Raw genomic sequence first — 19,744 nt, 5'->3', positions numbered from 1 at the left:
ATATACAATGACATTGATATTTGGAGTGCTATTCCTGATCAGTGCAAACAGAGACACTAGTTAAGACAGATAAAAAGACACAAAAAGAATATTGCACTTAAAAAGAACATTGCACTTAAAATATAATGAATACTGTAAAAGAAATAGAAAAGTGCTTTGCTGAGTGAGCTATTATTTACACTGAATAATAAAACCATGTGTATATATTTATGGGATTTAGAGTTCTGATGGCTCTAAAGTCTGTTAGTCTGGCTTTTGATGCAACTGTACTGCCTATCAGAGGGCAGGAGGTTGAACAGGTGATGTCCAGGAGGGAAGGGGTCCTTCATTGTTTTTCTGGCTCTGCTGAGGTGCTCTGATGCAGTATGCCAGTATACTCCCAATGGTGGGGAGGTAGAAGACCACCAGCAGCTTCTCCTTTAGATTGTCCACACCTGAAGGGAGAGATTCTCTGTCATATGAGTTCCAAAGAATCTGAAACCATCTCTACACAGTCCCTGTTGATGTAGAGCAGGGCAGGGTCCGCTCTGTGCCCCCCTGCAGTTGATGACCATTGATGTCAGGTTGTTCGTCTCTGAACGCTGATTCATCTCCTCCAGTTATGAGTCCAACCACAGTGGTGACGTCTGCAAATCTGATAATGGTGTTGGTGGAGTGAAGTGTAAACCTGAATTTTACTTCCAATTCATACATGTGAAACAAGAAGTTAAATCCCTTGGAATTGAACATGTAAAATGAAAGTGTTTGACGTGAATTATTTAAAAAGAAATTATGTAATGAAGTTAATTTAATATAGAACATTTTAAGGTACTATGCTTTCTTCTTACCCACCCTAAGGAGGAGCTGGATTTGTTCCATAGAAAATTCAACAAATGCTGGGTGGTATGAATTCAGACACAGATTCTTCATATGTGAAAATGTCTCAACTCCCAAGCTAAGGAATCTCATCAGAAAACTCTGGGATTTTGTTACAGAATAGATTCAGCTTTCAACATGAACTTTTGTTTTTTTTTACATGTTCTGCAAGTAAAGGTTTTTGGATTAACATCCATGTCCGACATTGTCCCTGGGCAGTTTTTCCACATTAGATTCTTTTATCGATCTTCTATCAAATCTGTTTTGGTTAATCTAATAATAATTATTGAAAGTGGAAACGGTCCAAACCCTCATATACTTTGTTTATGATGGACTTTATAAATTATTTTGAAAAAGGATAGGAGAAAGATAACATGTCAAATCATTAAGGCAATGTCCTAGAATTCATTATTTTAGATACGAGCCAGTGGCTGCAATATGTTGAATTGTTGGTAATTAAAGAAAATAAAAGAGCATTTAATTACATATAAAGAAATGCAGTCACCAGTTAAGGTCGTGAGAAAGTTTGACATGCATGATTTTGTCTACATTCATTAGCGATAGCATTAGCTTCATGATGAGCTTGACTCAGAGATGTGTATAAGAGACAGGTGTATTCTGTGTCCTGTTCTGCACTAACTTCTGCCCCCAATGTCTCTCTGCCTCAGATTTTTATCCTCGTTGGCCGACAGAGACAAACATCTGTACTTGACAATGTGAAATCCGGCAGAAACTTCAGGTTTGAAGGAGCTTGTTTGCCCAGTAAACATTCTTATTTAAAGGACAAACCAGTGCTTAGTTTATTAGGTAGTGAGCTACTCATTTATTGTCTCAGTCAGTTACATACTGATGTGATGTGTACAGTTTTAACTTTGGGATGTCATTGTTTCACTGCTTGTGTGTGTTTTGATGTGAGATCATTATCAGCTGTAGGTCACTGGCTTGTTTGTGTCCCAACAATTCAATTTACATAAATAATGACTTTTTACCTACTGAACTAGGGGGCAGTTGGAGAAACACCCAATGAAAGTGCCTGAGAACTGAAGAGGTACACGAGGAGTCTGTTAAATGTAAGTAACATCTCTCCATCCAATTATAACACCACCACTAACTACAGCCTCATAAATGAAGATGACACCACTCTGAAACAGTGTCAACAAAACTGAGCATAAGAAGCTCTATAAAGGTACCATTAATGACAGGGCTGTTCAATAGAATCATGAATACACAGTATATATGCACTTTGGCTGCAGTCATTTTGAGAAATCAATAAATAAATCAAGCAATAATACAAATTTAGCTGGTATGAACAGTGCAGCAAATTGTCATCAGTTTGAAAACATAGTTGAGGTCCAGTCGCTTTGCAATTCCCTGCTCAGACGTCCGAGGAAATTCTGATCTGAGGCCTGCTTATCCTCATCTGTGGAGAGAGAGAAAGAAAGAAAGAATTATTGACATGACCAAACCTTCAATGTGCTCACACACCACTGAACACTGATCTTCTGTGTTTCTGCAGAGATGCACTGACCGGCAGGTTGGATGACAAGTCTCTGTGGGGTAAGGCCTGACTGCCATGAGAAAATGGAGTATTATTCCCTGTTTGCGATGGTGAGTAAATGCTCGCTGATGGGCTGGACTGTATGTAAGCTGCAGTCGGCTGGTAGACAGGTACAGGTAACCTGCCTGATTCTTCATGTGTGAATGAAGGGTTTCTGTACTCTCCTGAAAATAGTACAACAGTCAGTGGTTATGAGAGAATCACACACGTCCACCAGAATAAATTTCATGTTTATAAAGTGATGAAAGGATGACCAACACACAGATCTACACTGTCCTACTAATGCATAGAACAGAAACTAAGGAATCAGTCACGTTAAGAAAAAAAAGAGTACTCAGTAGTTATTGCTACATTATTACATGAATACTCAGTAATCATTACTACATTAATACATGAGTACTCATTAGTTATTACTACAGTATTACTTGAGTACTTGGTGGTTGTCACTACATTATCACATGAATACTCAGTAGTTATTACTGCATCATTACATGAATACTCAGTAGTTATTACTATATTATTACATGATACTAAGTAGTTGTTACTATATCATTACAACAATCCTCAGTTATTACTAGATTATTAAATGAGTATTCAGTTGTTATTACTACATTATTACAACAATACTCCGTTATTTCTGCATGATTATGTGATACTCGTAGTTATTAATACATTATTACATGATACTCAGTGGTTATTACTACATCATTGTATGAGCTCAGTGTTCATTACTATATTATTAGGTGTCTTCAGGATAACATTCTGTTTACACATGCACACATACACACTTAGACCTACAAGTGGAAAATAATACCAGCCCTGCTTTCACTCAGTCTCTAGTGAGGCATATTTCTGCCCATGCATGACCTTCAAGATCAGTACATTTATCTGTTAGCTGCCCCGCTGCTCTGTTTAAGTGTTCCACCTTTCATGTTCTAGTTTTTTCAAGAGTCAGCAGTGGTCGAAGTGTGTTACTCTAAGCTTGCTAGCTTGTTAGCATGCTCACCCATTATGTTCTCAGCCCCTGCAATAGCAACAGTACATTCATTTTTGGATCCAACCAGTTCACATTTAATGTTGTTTGAGTTGTTGTTTATTGGTTATCTCCTCAATCTCAGCCCTGCAGAAATGACATTCTCTCTCTCAAGGGAGGCCATGGCCACTTGTATTGACTTGTTGCCGGGGCACTCTCGACATTGCTCGGTCAACTGGGGATGATATATTGTGCCGACTTGTAAAAGCTGTAGATTAACAGATGGAAAATTATTTAAACGTTACCCTGAGATAATTGTGACCAAGTTTTCACTTTCTTCTTTATTGATGTCATTCACTTGACACAGCTAACTTCAACACACACACTACACAGATATAGTGGAACTGGAGGTCTATCATTTTTCTGTTCTCTTTTTCCGAAGTTGATATCAGTGGACTGAATGTTTTGACATTTGTTTGCTGGTTTTTGGTTTTGTCATCTGGTTTTTTTCAGCATGTGGGAACATGGGTGTTTAATAGGGACACAGCCCCTTCCCCCCTCCAACACACACAAAATATTCCAGCCATTCACCACCTACTGTAGTAATTAAGTGTGTGTCTGAAGTCCATAATAAATTTACCAGTACTATGTATGTCAGTTGAGCTGTTAGATCTGGACCATTTAAAGTCCTCCTTCATCCACTGGTCCACCAGCTTGTCTTTATTGTCTCCTGTCCTGCAAAACAAAGAGGAAACTTTTCATCATTGCAGCTTTCATTTCAAAGATGCATAAAAAAATATGTTCCTCTTCACTATGTCCTGTGTTCATTTATTTCTTCATGTCATGTAACATATAGAAAAGAAATGTTCGAAGCTTTCTCGAGAACCACTCGTCCAAAAACTCATCACAGTTGACACTGCCCTTCCTCTGGTCCTCAACAATACATCTGCCAAGTTTGAAGAGCATCAAATGAGTGGTTGTTGAGAAAATGGAAGGACAGACAGACGGACGGACAGTCAGAGATTCTTCCATTTATAGCTAGATATTTGGACTATTATTGTACAAAGCTGATATTGTGCTGCTTTTCTCACTGTATCACCTGAAATAATACTTTTTAGTGATACGTTATAATCACTTAATAAGAGGAGTTGATTTTTTACATATAGTACAAATAACGCCTGACTGACTTGTTTATGTCCCTAATTCCTCAGAAAGAAAAATCATAGTTTTGCATTATTCTCTTATTATTTAAACATAATCTGCAATCTAAAGAACCATGCGAGCTTCACAGACGGATCTGAGGTTCTAATGGCGGGAAAAAAAGCTTACTGTGTTTGGTTGTGTTCGCTCATCAGCACGTATGCAGTCAAAGCTACCACAGTCACCAGCAGACAAACAAGGGTCACACTTAACCCGGCGTAGAAAGGAATCTTCTGTATAGGGGATGTACAGTCACTGCCCAGGTACCAGGTGGAATCTGTAGCGTGACACCTGGAACAGAAGAGGAAGAAATAAGTTAAACAACGGTGAACTGCTGCATTGAACAAGTCCAAAAGGGCAACACAAAGAAAGTTTGACCAAAAACAAAATATTGTATTGATTGTATATATCAGACGTGATCTAAACATTACTAGCAAGGAAGTAGTTAAAGGCAGAAACACACTGAAAAGGGAAAATCTGTGTAATGTCTGTCAAAATTTGTCTTCTCTTGTTACATCCAATAGAGGGCAGCAAAGTCTAAAATGAAAAATATAACTCCTACAATGCGTATCAGCATTCTGGGACTAATGGGTGGAGAGCTGAATATTGAAAAGGACTCATGTCACTATCTTCTAAATCACCCATGGAAACATCAAATTTAGGAAAAGATTGCGGTTTGGATTTAAATAAATACTTCCTTAAGATTAGACGACCTTTGTTGCCATGGTTCCAATAATAACAACATGGTTAAGGTTGTGGAACAGTCATAGGTAAAAGAAACAACACAAACTACTGGTTTCAGTCAGGTATCGAACACCTGTCTGTGTGAAAATCTGGTGTTTTCATCCAGCCACCCAACCTCCTCCTAAGTTGGACTTTTTCACTCTTTATACTACGTTTATCTGTTGTAGCTGATCCTGTTGATGATATCGACGGACAGGATCCGAAGGCACAGCTGAGGTGGGGGAGTGTGTTCGGTTTGGGAACCTCAGAATTGCATCTCTGCTTTTCACAGGTGATGTGCTTTTCTGCGCCATCAGAACATGACCTCCAGCGCGCACTGGGGCGGTTTGCAGCCGAGCGTGAAGCGGCAAAGGTCAACACCTCCAAGTCCGAGGCCACGGTTTCTCAGCTGGAAAATGGTGGACTGCTCCCCCCGGGTTGGCGCTAAGTTGTTGTTGTTGTTGCTGGAGCCACCATCACAAGCTGTGCCTCTGAGTGGATGTCTTATAAGTTTTTACTTTGTGCTAAATCTGAGGTACCCATTCTGTTTGCACAGGAAGTGTTGAGGGCAGTGAGTAAGTACAGGAGCCAGTATCACCAGTGTGCCAGGTCAGTCGAGCACACCGACTTGCAGGAATGCTGAATGATCTCAGCAGAGAATTTGCAGAGCTGCAGTAAACCCCAACGTAAATCCTACATGTACTGCTTAAAGTAATGTACCTGTCTCTTATACACATCTCAACTTAAAAATGTCCAATAGTTTTTGGAGGAAAAGGAAAACGGTTCAAGGCAGAGTTGTAAAAGAAATTGTAACTTAAACTTAATGTTTGTTTCTGATGAAACTCTTGTTATTTGAATGATCTTGGTTCTGATCTCATGGCTCGTTAGCAGAGCATTCTATATGTGGTTATGTATGAACTTATTTTCTGTCTTACCTACTGTGCAACCAACAAGCTCATCAACAGCATCCTTCACTGCTACAAAGTCATCGTCATACAGTTGATCAGAGCTGCCGATGTTTGGAATCCCCAAGACCACATCATGGAAGACATTAACACTGAGGCAGAGAAAATTTCAATACAGGATTATTGATTATTCTGCAATTCAAAGTATTGCATATACATTGTTGTTGTCACTAAATACACCTGTTTCATCAGCCTAAATACCAAAGTGAGGAGCTATAGTTCAATTTATGCAAATCAGTCTGGACACTGCTTGAAGACTCTAGTCATTAATCAGACATAAAAATATAATTCCATTTATTTTCCACCTTTTCCTCAGTTTTCCTCTCATCTCATTAGTTTCAGCTAAATCCCCATTTGCATTTTTAAAAAGTATACACATTTAGTTATAGAACAAAGGTTGCAGTAAATGAAAACAAGTGCAAGTGAAGTACAGAAACACACCAAGTCATACACAACAAAACTAATTTTCAACATAAACAACAACATAACTTTCTGGCAGACAGATTAAAAAACTGATGAACATGCTGGTAATTAATAAAAGGACAGAGTCTCATGTGACCACTATGAGGCGAGGTGAGATGATGGTGTAGTGAGAAATGCAGATTGAGGTATCAGCAGTTGACTCATGTTGTCAACAGTCCAGGCTGGTGGTGGTGTAATGGTGTGAAGAAAGGCAGACTGACGTTCCTGCTCCAAACGCAATAAATGTTCATTTTTTTCCTGCTGATTTAAATATCTCTACTGATTAACTGAAATATATTTATGTACATTTTTTTTTGTATTTATGTTCATTGCTGCACATTTGCTCTAAGTACTTCTTAGTTCACTCTTGTTAATAAAATGCAACATGACAGCGGACGGATGCTGTGCCAGAAACAGATGTGGTTTGGAGACACGCTCATGGTGTCCTTTCCCTCAGGACAGCAGCTACAGTTTGCCTCGGTACAACCTCTGCTGCACAGAGACGCCAGAGCAAGTGGAAAGAATAAAAGTGGAAGGATGGTTCTGCTATTGAACAATAGCAGTCACATCACAGTGAAGGAGAAGATCTGCTGTCGGGATATTGAACTGTTGGAAGTTGGTCTTAGATCGTACTATGTACTGAGGGAGTTCTCACACATTGTCGCCTTTGTTGTTCACATTCAACCACGGGCAGAGGATGCGGTCGCGTGTGACGTCGTCCACGAGACTGTTGTGAGAGTACAGACCCAGCACCCTGATGCATTCAATGCAATATCAGGGGATTTTAATCATGTCACTCTCACGTCTCACCTGACTGGCTTCACTCAGTGTGTTGACTGTCCCACAAGGGAAAATAAGACACTGGATCTGTTGTATGCAAACATCAAGGAGGCCTACACTGCTTCAGCTCTACCACCACTTGGCAGATCAGATCATAATCTGGTTTTTCTTCAGCCTTCCTACAAGCCCTGTGTACTGAGGCAGGCTGCAACCACACACTCATCCAGGACCTGGACCCCGGAGGCCAGTGAGTCTCTAAAAGACTGTTTTGAGTGCACAGATTGGAATGTCCTGGTGGAGTCACAGGAAAATGATAAAAGCAAGGACCCTGATCTTGATAGAATGATTGAATGTACCACGGACTACATTAACTTCTGTATGGACACTGATATACCAACAAGGACTGTACACTGCTTTCCAAACAACAAACCCTGGATCACCAGTGACATCAAGATATGGACTCCCACCTGAGCACTGTGCACTTGGCATCAACATACCACGCAGATGGACAAAACAAATTCCCTGCTCATGCTCATCCACGAAAAAAAGGCCTGTTGTTTCCATCTGAGGCTGCCAACATGCAAAGTTTCCTAGTGCATAACGCTTATATGTCAAATGCGTTGATTTGGACGTTATCAGTGTAAGATCCTTAAAGGTGTCTATGCTTTATTTACCTGTCTGCTCTTGATGTGACACTGTAGGTAGCCATGGCTTCATCTGATAATCTCATCTGAAATCAATATAGTACAATTAATGGCTGGAGTTAATATCTGATCAGTGATTCAATATCCTGCAGTGAAGGTGTTTAAATTTCTTTACCTGTTCCACAGTGTTATCTGACAATCTGCCCAAAGGAGATGTGTATAAGAGACAGGTATTCCATCATGTCTGATTTGATTTACCTGAAGGGCGAAGTTTCGAACAAAGTTTTTGTATTCAGATGAGGAGGTGTCTTCATAGTTTTCATTAAATCCCTGATTGATCACCAAATTAACCTCGACTGACCTGTTGAATGTAACTGCAATGAGAATGAAATATATTGAACATCATAAATGAACAATTCAGAACAATAACTGAATGCGCTCTGTAACTTTTAGTGAAACTGAAAAAGGACATAACTTGCATACAATTAACATTACCTGGCACAAGAGTTTCAATGAACTGGCAAATTCTTCCACTGAATCCAGTATGACATGTACAGTTAAATCCATTGAAAGTTCCACCATTTTGGCACTTCAATGGTTCCGCTTTCATGAATGGTCTTGTGGTTGTTTGAGCTGTTGGTGTAGCAGGTGGTGTTGTTGGTGATGTGGTTGGCTCCTCAGTTGGTGGTTTGGTTGATGGTGTGGTTGGTTTTGTAGTTGGTACACTAGTGGGTGGTTCTGTTTGTGTGATGCTTGATGTTGTGGTTGGGAGCACTGTTGAAGGTGAGGATGTCATAAATAATGTTAACACACAAAAAGTGTGTAGAGTTGTCAAAACAGATATCTGCCACGGTTGGAATATTGCAAATTTATAGAATAGAATTTGTCAGAATTCGACAGAATATGCAAAATTCATAAAACTCTATGAAAAGTTCTGCTCTTTCTACTCCCACTGTCACATTGGAGGCTGTAGTTATAATTGTTGTACATGGGCCGTTCCTTCTTCCAGTGCTAATCATTTTTATATTAATTGGTCAGATATATGAGTTTTAAGATCATCAGTGATATTCCTGTACTCATGTACACACTTATGTTTTTTTATTCTTCATTTTAGTTCTTTTAGTTTAGTTTTTCAGTTTATTGCATCCAATGTTTTTGCAGTCATTCACTTATGTTATTAAATTAATTATGCACTGCATTATTTGTTCCCTCAACGTTGATTAAATTCATTATTTCTTTATTGTAAATTTATTTTTCAAGTGAGCACAATAGACCTCAGAGTGCGTACTCTGCTAGCTAAATCAGCTGTTTACACTCACATGACTTGTCATAAGTTTGCCCTCTGCAACATCCAATCTATCATCAATAAAGCCCCCCTGGTCAATGACGACATCACAGATCACAAACAGGACTATTACGTCACGGAAACCTGCCAGGATTTTCTACAGCTAAATCTAGCAGCTCCACGGGAATGCATTTACAGTGACCAATTCATCTGATATCTTCAGAAACTCTCGACAGTTTTAATCGTCTTTAGTGCGATGTCTGGGTATGTGGAATTTTAATGTTTTGATAACACTGACAATATGTTCTCAACAGATTTTAAAGCTATGTGTATGATCTTTGTTTGATCATATACATTTCTTTAAAATATGTCATCTATATGTCAGCTTTACAATCCACACCAAAGGTAATATCCTTGACCTCACGTTCAGGTGTCACACCATATGAAATCACCTCCACTGAGTAACACATGTCAGGCCATAAACTGTGTTGCTCAACACCAACCCACCACCCAAGGGTGTGTCGCATCATGTCACACTGCAACAACATACATCACTACAACCCAGAAGATGTCATTAGTTTAATTATCTCGAGCCTTGTTCATGCTACCGACCCTTCCACTCCCAGATTTAAAGGACTGCTTCAATGATCGTCTTATATTCATAATTACTGCATGATGCTGTAACCACAGATTGTCTTATGCCCATACTGCACCCTGGTACACACCTGAACTACTCCAAAATCAGTACAATACATAACCAGCTGGCTTCTACTAACATCATAAAAACTGACTCACCATCAGCAAACGCCAAGAAAACCCCATGGATGTCCCCATCCACTATTAGATATGACTTCAGTCTTCCAATTGAAAATCACATAATTGGATATGTCCAGTACCTCCACATGTCACCAATCTCCATAACCCTAGTTAAATCATGCTGGCCTTCTATCATCTCCCCATTATTAACTCCTCTGTCATCTGGTAGAGTTTCCCCTTACCCCCTTTAGACCAATTTTAAAAAAGCCTGATTAATACTCTGACCAAAACAACTACTGACCTATTTCCTATTTTCCTATTTGTCAACTGACCCCTGTGCATGTCTGTATCTGTATCTGTATGTATCAAGAGGATCCTTCTACTTAGCGATGAGAGAGTGAGAGTTAGTATCCAAGCTGAGCTGTAGGATGGAGAGTGTTTATAGTTTCCGATTCAATAAATGTAACAGTTGTCTATAATTCAAGCAAAAAACAAGGATAAACCTGCTAAATGAATGCCAATAGTTCTCTTATTTGAAATGAGCTAAACTTTAGTAAAAAAACAACAAGGGTTCTAACAAGAACAACAAGAGAATCTAAAGATATTAGACACATGTTACACTGTAAGTGGCATCCTTTGTAGTAAACATTACTACATGTACTACGTACATGTAAAACGTTGATTTACCCTAAAGCTGCACAATTAATCAAAAATCTCAATCTCAATACTGCCAAGCAAAATATTCAAATCACAAGAACTGCATTTTTTTTTGATAAAGATAAAATCTGTCACAACAACAGACCATGAATGAAGAGTACAGATCATATTCTCCAGATGTAAAGGAACATGATTGTTTGTTACAGACCCAACAAGAATCACATCATCATTTTTACATTTATTTCAGTGGAAATTAAAAAATGACCAGTCCAACTGAAATCATGACTCATATCATAAGATCTGCAAAAATGTTTTGCCTATTGTTCAGCCCTGATTTCAGCCCTCGTGAATCTTACCATCAGCCGGACATAAGCAGATGAGTAAAGCTGAGATAATCAGGAAATGTGAAGAAAAAGCCATGATTATCCCAGGCAACGATGGACGATGAGTGACACAAAAAAAAATCTTAAATCCAAAAGTTGAAAATGTTAAATGGCCATATCTGTCTTTATCAGAGTGTAATATGTCCACTGTGAAGCACTGTCAGTGGATTAGCTCTTTGTAAACATACCCAGCCAGTGTCAAGGTGCAGAGAAAGGCTAAATTTAGAGGACTGACTTAGATAAGAAGAATGAGTAAGACGTAAAACCATTCAGACATTACGGCACCTTTCCTCATGCATCTCCACTCCATTCTTTTACAGATGCACTGTAAATGATTCTATCATAACTTTCCCATGAAAATCTTACTGATTGTGTATTTAAGTATTTAAACCTGCAATAACTGATTTCTTCTGCCCCTTAAGGGCAGACTGACAGACTGGGGGCAACACTGACACATCATCACATATTAAGTTGATCCAGCACTGAGGGAGTAACATTATAATTCACGTGGAGAGGTGTTTGAGTCACCTGATCACAGAAATGGGGACTCGAGTCTGTGACTTGGACTCGAGTTGCACTTAAGTCGAAGGCTTGAGACTTGACTTAGACTAGAGATTTGGGACTTGTGAACAATCGTTTTTAAGATTTTTTTTTGTGGATTAACTGAGGAGAACTTAATTGAGGAAATGTCTGGTGTGCTGAATTCAGACATCAGTCATTTCCTCATAGGGCGAGAGAATGAGGGAGCGAGAGAGATTGATAGGACTGTGTGTGGTGTTCAGCCCAGTAGAGCAGACGTCGGCCTCCCAGCAAACTATGTTTGGCTCAGGTTCGGTTCAGAGTCACGACCCACTTACCGTGTTTGTATCTTTGGCCGTTTTTCCCAACTAAAGTTGGTTTGCTCTGGTCCGATTCGGTTGATGAGTTTGTAAACTTGTAACATTTTCCCCTCGGTTCCATTTGTTTTCACACAGACAAAAATTCAAGTGAACCACAATGCATCTCGTTTTCGGTGAGTGCTGGACTCTGCCAAGGTTGTCCCTAGTATCCCATCCTGTTTGTGATTTTCATTGACAGGATCTCAAGGCACAGCCGAGGTGAGGAGTGTGTCCAGAACCTCAGAATTGTAACATGACCTCCAGTGCACCCTGGGGTGATTTGCAGTTGAGTGTGAAGAGGCTGGGATGAGAGTCAGCACCTCAAGGTCTGAGGTCATAGTTTCTCAGCTGGAAAATGGTGGATTAATTAACCCAAGTGAAGTAGTTCAAGGAGGAGACCCAGGGTAGACCCAGAACTCACTGGAGGGATTACATATTTGAATGCAGCCTTTGATACAGTGGATCACACTATTTTAATTGATCATCTTAGTAATTGGGTTGGTATCCAGGACACTGCACTTGGTTTGAGTTCGTTTTATTCTTATTTTTCAGAATTAACCTTTGTGGTCACCATAGGTAATTACTCATCTTCTACCTCTAACATTGCTTGTGTCACACGTCAAATCACACGTAAAACGTAAAAGTCGTACAGTCATGTTTTGATCAATTACGCACCATCTCCAAAATCAAACCAATTCTCTGCAAATCGGACCTTGAAAAAGTCATCCACGCCCTCATCTTCTCCAGACTTGATTACTGCAACTCTCTCCTTTCCAAAATTACCCATAAAGCACCCATCTCGCCTCCGAGTAATTCAAAATGCAGCAGCTAGGCTTCTTACTGGTTTTAACAGATGACATCTAATCACCCTAATCTTAGCTTCCCTACATTGGCTTCCATTGGATTTTACTTATCACTTTTAAAGCTTGCACTAGTCTTGATCCTTGGGTGGGGCTTTCCTGGTCATCCAAAGTCAAGGCTCAAATCTAAAGCTGACTGTGCTTTTGCCATCAGGGCTTTGGAATGACCTGCCCGAGCAAATAAGGTGTGCACAATCCATGACATTCTTTAAGTCACTTCTTAAAACTCACTTTTACAGCCTTGCTTTTATGTGATGTGTTCTTCTTATGATCTTCTTCTTATGTCTTTCTATCATCTTTTATTTCTTATCCTATCATATATTTTTATTACTCTTCTAATTGTTTTAGTTCCCTAACATCCTCAGTATCTTTGTATTTATTTTATTTCCTTTTATTGTTTTTATGGCTTTCATTTATCCTTATTATCTCTATTTTATTCCTTATTGCTCTATGTCATTTGTTTGTTTGTTTACAAATGTTCTTATCTGTTTCTATTGTTTTTATTTCCTTATTTTATGGCACTGTTACTTACTGTTTTTAGCCCTTTATGCCCTTATTTGTATTTTTTTTTCTCATTCTGTTGCTTAATGGTGTTTTAGTGCCTATACCCCCTTTTATTATTCCTATCTCCTTTAATTGCTTACATCATCTTAGACCTTGGTCCTCCTGGTCTTAATTTATGTTGTTGGGTTCTTGCGTTGCTTGTTTGGGCTCTTGAGGGTTTATACAGTATGTCGCTGTTGTTGTTTGGGTTCTTCTGCCATTGTTCTCTTGTATGTTTGTACTTTTATGTCAAAGCACTTTGTGAACCCTTGTTTTTAAAGGTGCTATATAAATAAAGGAATTATTATTATTATCATATCCCACCTATCACACCTGGAACACCTCTGGATCCCCCTGGAGGAACTGGAAAGCATTTCTGGAGAGTGGGATGTCTGGGATAACCTGCTTAGCAAGCTTATCTCGGTTAAGCAGAAGAACATGGAAGATGGATACAATTTCTATTGAACAACAACAAAAATTAGACTGTGGTACTGCAGCTTACAGTGTAGAAGTGATATAAGTAAAATTAAGGGTTGTTGTAGACTAGTCCACATTTCAGACACCAAACATGACATCACAGGTGGCCCTATAATCAAGGAAGAGTTGGCAACAATCACTCTTATTTACACGAAATTTAGTCCAGTACTTTCTCATATCAGTCTCAGGTTCTGTACAAAATTTGGCGCAATTCAGCAACTAGGTGACACGGAAAATATGAAAACTCTATATCTTGTAATTGGATAAATATTTGGTTTGCATGATCTAGAGTCACTTCACAACTGATGCATGAAATTTGGCAATGATTTATTAAAGTTGGCGTGACCCCCTACAAAAAATATCAATTTCTACATATTCCAACCTCCAAAAAAAAATCATAATAAATCACCTGTATGTTCTACAGAGCTGGAATTTTTTTTTGCATATCCACTGAATGATGGTGTCACTTATATTTTTGAAAATATGAAAAAATCAGTATTTTCATATTTCATTCAAATGCTACCAAAGTTGACACAGACATTCTCTAGATGGTAGATATCAAGTGTTTCAAAAGGTGTTTGGATTGGACCATGAGTCCGCAGTAATCTTCATCATCTTGCTGTAATATGTACTGTATGCACAACATTTTCTTATTGCTCAGTCTTGGATTCAAATTCACCAAAAAAATTATGGATGATTCTCCCAAAACCAGCAGAATGATTTGTGATTTTTTTTCATACTTCTATACCGTTTACTGTTTAATTGTTGTTGATTTGTTGATTGTCTTACTGTGAACTCTCTACATTGGCCTTTGCAGTTAATTAAAAAAAAATATATAACTACACACTATGTTAAATCTACTGAGTAGAATATTGCAATAATGCGTACAGTTGGATGCTGCAGTGGTGTCAGTGTCTGAGAAGCACAAGCAGCTGAAGAAGCATGAACAGACGGCGCAGCAGCACAGATTTATGTGAGCTGACAGTCTGACAGTTTTTAGAACTACTGACAACAACAATATTAATTCTGTGGGGTGACTTCATCAAATTAATGAAAGACAACAACAACTTTTTCTAAATCACTGTATGTTTTGATAGTATGTGAAGAGCAGATACGGGTTTTGTTTAAGTGTTGTAGTGCTGTCCTCAGTTTTCAAACGTTTTTATCTGGATTTTACAATGACTTCCAATATGACACACCTTATCAGACGTCAAGGAAAATAACTATAGCATGATTCCGTGCATTGGTAATGTTCATGGAATGTACAAGGCACAACCGACTGCCTCATGGCTGGAGGGTCAAAGACCAGAGATGTCATAAAATAGGGTGTAACAGCAGGGTGAGGACTGGTGTAAACAAGTAACCTTGTCTAAAAACCTCTCCCACTGGGAGAAAGGTTCACTTTCGTCTTATCAGAAACTAAAGCCTGGTAAATCCTCTGTGGTAGCTTCCATTTTCCACTGCCACCACCCAATCTTAAAGACAGATAAAAAATCAGTGGGACTGCTGTGTATTTCCTTTGACGTCATAGTAATAAAGCTACTTTTAACATGACAAATATGTACACTTCTTTTACAGTCACAGTAAAAAATATATAAAAATACTTACATCATATATCAGGACTGGGCGATAATTAAATAGCGTCATTTATAATTATTTATTGTGATGAAACTCTCATTGAAATTCGCAGTTGTCATTGAGGATTTTAGTGTGAGAACTATTTCTATGAAATACTCTTACTTCGAAGCAGCGCTTTTACATATATATATATATATATCATGTTTCTGTTTCTGTTTTCTGTTCTCTGAATGCAGAACTTGTTACGTAGTATTTTTAAACTGAGGTATTGTTATTTTTGAGATCTGAATTCATTTTAATAAGTTGCGTGTTGTAACCGCTGATAGAGAATACTCACCTTCTTACACACAGCAGAGATGTGTCAGGACAGCTGACGAAATGGTGGAAAACTGTATTATCAGAGTGGTGACAGAACAGTGTGAAGTGTGAAGGTTCTGAATCCTATAATTGACATATCTCTGCTGATTGCACCACCAGGATCGAGCTGTTTCAGCAGCCGACTGATAATCAGGAGTTGCACAAGACAAATGTCATGAAGCAGTAAATCAAGAATTTCGCTGGTACATTTGCACCCAACTCTGCACGTCATTTCAGGCTATTATCATTTTTATTATCAAAACAAACTGGTATCATGGCAATGATGTGAAAACCTGAGCACACCTTAACCTAGTACAAACACAGTGACCATATCTCAACATCATGTTTAAGATGCTGCGAATTCATGTCCGTCAACTCATCCTTTAATCTTCAAAGAATGAAGCTCATTCACTCATTTAATAATCTGACAATACTCAGATCATAGGGAATAATAATAATCAGTTAGAGGTAAACTGAGGTTTAGCCAGTTTTAGACAACGCTGCTGCTTGTGCGACTTTTTCTGTTCATTAAAACAAGAAGAAAAACATCTTTATATTTCTCACAATACATAATCAAGAAAACACAGTATCCGCCACCGTGATAAAAAACTATCTGCTCTGTTTCCTGTTATGAGAAAACTGGTTTAACATTATAACATAATATTTTTCATTTCAGAATTACTATAGATTTTTCTCATTTACATATATATCTTTGTATATACACAATGATAAGATAACAAAAACAAGTGTGTACTGTGCGTTTCAAATCACTTCCAGTTGTAGGCCTACTCTGAGGCAGTGTTCCCCAACCAACCCGCACTGCTTCTGTGTCCTCTGCACTCAGTACACACACACACACACACACACACACACACACACACACACACACACACACACACACACACACACACACGGCAGAGCAGAGACTGCGCTGGACCGGAGCCAGGGGAAGTAAAGATAACTGAAGATTACAGAACTGTACGGTCAATGAAAAGCAAAAGGCCAACTTTCATCTGTTTTGTCCGCTGTCTCCTGCTGGGGACAAATAAAGTTTCTTGAATTGATAGTGATTCTGGACACTTCACGTCTTAGGTACAGTTAAAAGTTGTTGTTGTTGTATGAAACCATCTGTTTCTTCAGACTGAGCTGTGTGACTTAAGTGATGTCACTCGAGTCAGCATCAGTTTGAGCTGAAGACTCCAGGCTACATTAGCCGCTACTGGCATAACACACCTGAGTCTCTGACCCAGCTGCTGGCGGTCAGTTGCATTGTGGGTAATGTAGACGCATCATGAGTTTTACAGCTGCGTGATGATGAATCTGTGGAATAATAATATCTGACTTTTCTGAGAGAAATATAAAAATGTGTTTTCTTGAAAATTCAAAATGTCTTAAAACAAGCAGCAGAATCTGAAATATGAAGATTAAAAATGCCTAAATGAAAACAATTAAAATGCTCTAATATGTATTTTATTTTTATGTACTCAATTACTCTGTCATAATTTATTGATAAACACATGTACTTCAATGTGACTTAACCTTAACCATAACTGAATGAACTGTTTCATTGTGATATGAATTATTACATACATTAAAAACAACTAACAACACAAAACAAAGTGAGGAGGTCTACTGCATTTAAAAATGATTTTTTTATTATTTTCTATAAAAGCAACTGAACAACTTAAATAAAACAAAAAAACTATCAGCTCAAAGAATAAATGAACAATGAATGTGACCAGACATCCAACTTTAACACCAGACAGACTCTAGTGGTCACTCAGAAACTAGTTATTGAAAATCCAGCTCAGTAACTTCTGAGACGAAGACCAAATAAGTAGACTCACCACTGAACCAGTATAAAGTCAAATATTAAATCTACAACATAGGGAAAAAATAAGGCACAAACCACTGTTTATAAATATTAAACTACATTTATCTGCGCATCAGCAGCTTCAGTGGCACCATGAAAGGGTTGAGGGGGGGGCAGGGTCCCATCACGTCTCCATTCCCTGATTGGCTGGATGTGTTGTTGCTCTCTGATGATTGGCTCTCAGCTTCTGGCTGCAGTGTCCTCCCACCACTGTCCACGACCTCACCGCCGCCAGTCCCGTCAGAGCTCTGCTGACCCTCTGGTGTGGTGCTGTCTGGACCGCTCGGACCCTCTGACTGAGCAGGGGGTGCGCCCTTCAGGTTATTAAACAGTTCTCTCGCCAGCTGGGAGTCAGCAGGTGATGACAGACGCTGGTACACCTGAAACATGGAGAGGAGAACGTTCAGGTGAAGGAATAAGAACAGAAAAATAACTTTTGTACTTACACAAATCTGTGCTGATACTGAACTAACATGCTACTGACACAAGCTTTGGTTCATACTTGCTGCTCTCTGCATATTTGTGTGTGTGTGTGCGTGTGTGTGTCCAATGTTTTACAAAGAAGTTGTAACCTGTGAGTCTGTCCTCGCAGGTTCCTTTGGTTCCTAGTGACCTGGTCCTGATCTACTGCTGCAGATGTTCGGTCAGTATCTATTCTGACCTGGGACAGACTGAACCTAGACCTGTGACAGTCTGTGGTTCCAGGTTCTACTTTATGTCTCCACAGCTTTTTACAAACCACAACATTTTGGTTCAGGGTCATTTAAAGCCTCAGACTCCAGGACAAACACTGTAACGATGGAACATCAGAGCTGATGGTGGAACATCAGAGGACAGAGAGGTGACGGTGGAACATCAGAGGTGATGGTGGAACATCAGACGTGACGGTGGAACATCAGAGGACAGAGAGGTGACGGTGGAACATCAGAGGTGACGGTGGAACATCAGAGGTGACGGTGGAACATCAGAGGTGACGGTGGAACACCAGCTGCTAGAGGAACTTCAGTCGTTTGTTCAGGAGAACATTAAACACTGAACTCTGCTCCACAGAAAACAAACGCTCGGTACCAGAAATGTGATGATTCTGAAAATATCAACACTTTCCTAAAGTCCCAGTGAAACGTGGTCAGACCAGTGACGTTTTGTTCAGTTGAAACAGAAACAGAAAAACACAGAACACAGCTGTATGTGGACAAAACACATCTTCACAGTATCTGAACACATGACCTGTGTTATTTATGGCCGTGTTGTAAAGCAGTTGTTTTCCTCCCGCCCTGAACCTGGATCCAGTATCAGCTCTTGGACAGAGCAAATCTAAGTTCAGGAGCCGGAGAGAGGAGAGCAGCTGAGACAACAGCAGACCATAGACCTTCAGTTATGGTTATGGTCAAGTCTGACGGACCTCCTCTCCGATCAGGCCTAGCTGTCTCTCCTGGAACAGGCTGCTGTGTGTGAATCTGATACTAACAGATGGAAATGCATTTGATCTGAGGTGTAGGACCTTCATTTGTGGTCTGTGCTGCCCCTTAGTGGAAACCTAACAGACCAGACTGCTGCATGAGATGCTGATGAGAACTCGCTTGTTGCCTTTTAAATACAAAGGATGTGAGTTTCATTCCAGCTCTGGGTTGCGCCAGCTGCAGGTTTTACAGATGTTTTCTCAAGTGTGTGGCACACTTGACAAACTGTAACAGAAATCAGTGTAAATGTGTGAGAGACTGAGGAGTGAATGAAAACTTACAGCTGGCTCCAATGCTTTACTGAGCAGGTGCTGCTCAGATACAACAGTAATGAAGCATGTGACTTAGCTTTTATTTTCTGACTGCGACACCTTGTGAACTCAGCTGCATTTTGATTGGCTGTCAGCATCTCTTTCAAATCACTGCAATCTCAACAATGTTGTTCACCACTGTTGTCGTTTTTTTTTTTTTTTTTAG

The 19,744-nt window shown here is 39.3% G+C and overlaps 2 protein-coding genes and 1 long non-coding RNA gene across 3 annotated transcripts in view; all 3 read right to left on the bottom strand.

Moving 5' to 3' along the window:
- Positions 1-1,589: 1,589 nt before the first annotated feature.
- On the bottom strand, positions 1,590-6,046 carry LOC147819171 (uncharacterized). Its single transcript, XM_087173706.1, has 5 exons — positions 6,030-6,046; positions 4,716-4,877; positions 4,027-4,121; positions 2,384-2,577; positions 1,590-2,275 (listed from the first exon to the last, which is right to left on the bottom strand). Exons 1-5 carry the CDS (start codon positions 6,044-6,046, stop codon positions 2,231-2,233), a joined length of 513 nt encoding a protein of 170 aa, XP_087029832.1. The 3' UTR covers positions 1,590-2,230.
- A 2,378-nt stretch (positions 6,047-8,424) lies between these two features.
- Positions 8,425-11,414, bottom strand: LOC111654371 (uncharacterized). Its single transcript, XR_002760738.1, has 3 exons — positions 11,215-11,414; positions 8,656-8,934; positions 8,425-8,534 (listed from the first exon to the last, which is right to left on the bottom strand). It is a non-coding gene; the product is annotated as an uncharacterized LOC111654371 (long non-coding RNA).
- Positions 11,415-17,567: 6,153 nt separating this feature from the next.
- Positions 17,568-19,744, bottom strand: part of snapc2 (small nuclear RNA activating complex, polypeptide 2) — a 5,012-nt gene continuing 2,835 nt past the window's right edge. The window contains exon 5 of the mRNA XM_087173705.1: positions 17,568-18,283. Within this exon, the coding sequence (XP_087029831.1) occupies positions 17,870-18,283 (414 nt within the window). The 3' untranslated portion in view covers positions 17,568-17,869. The remainder of the gene's footprint in view (positions 18,284-19,744) is intronic.

Source organism: Seriola lalandi, unplaced genomic scaffold (assembly GCF_002814215.2).
Source record: "Seriola lalandi dorsalis isolate HSWRI2012SDOR001 ecotype SW California unplaced genomic scaffold, Sedor1 jcf7180002054275, whole genome shotgun sequence".
Taxonomy (NCBI): domain Eukaryota; kingdom Metazoa; phylum Chordata; class Actinopteri; order Carangiformes; family Carangidae; genus Seriola; species Seriola lalandi.
The sequence above is the reverse complement of the archived record's forward strand: the minus strand, read 5'-3'. Positions and strand labels throughout refer to the sequence as shown.

What these genes read in the sequence shown, in the direction of transcription:
- LOC147819171 (XM_087173706.1), bottom strand. An exon ending in AGCGAACACAACCAAACACA is followed by an intron (nt 4,122 to 4,715) that starts GTAAGCTTTTTT and finishes TTTGTTTTGCAG; the next exon opens with GACAGGAGACAATAAAGACA. An exon ending in AACTGACATACATAGTACTG is followed by an intron (nt 2,578 to 4,026) that starts GTAAATTTATTA and finishes TACTATTTTCAG; the next exon opens with GAGAGTACAGAAACCCTTCA.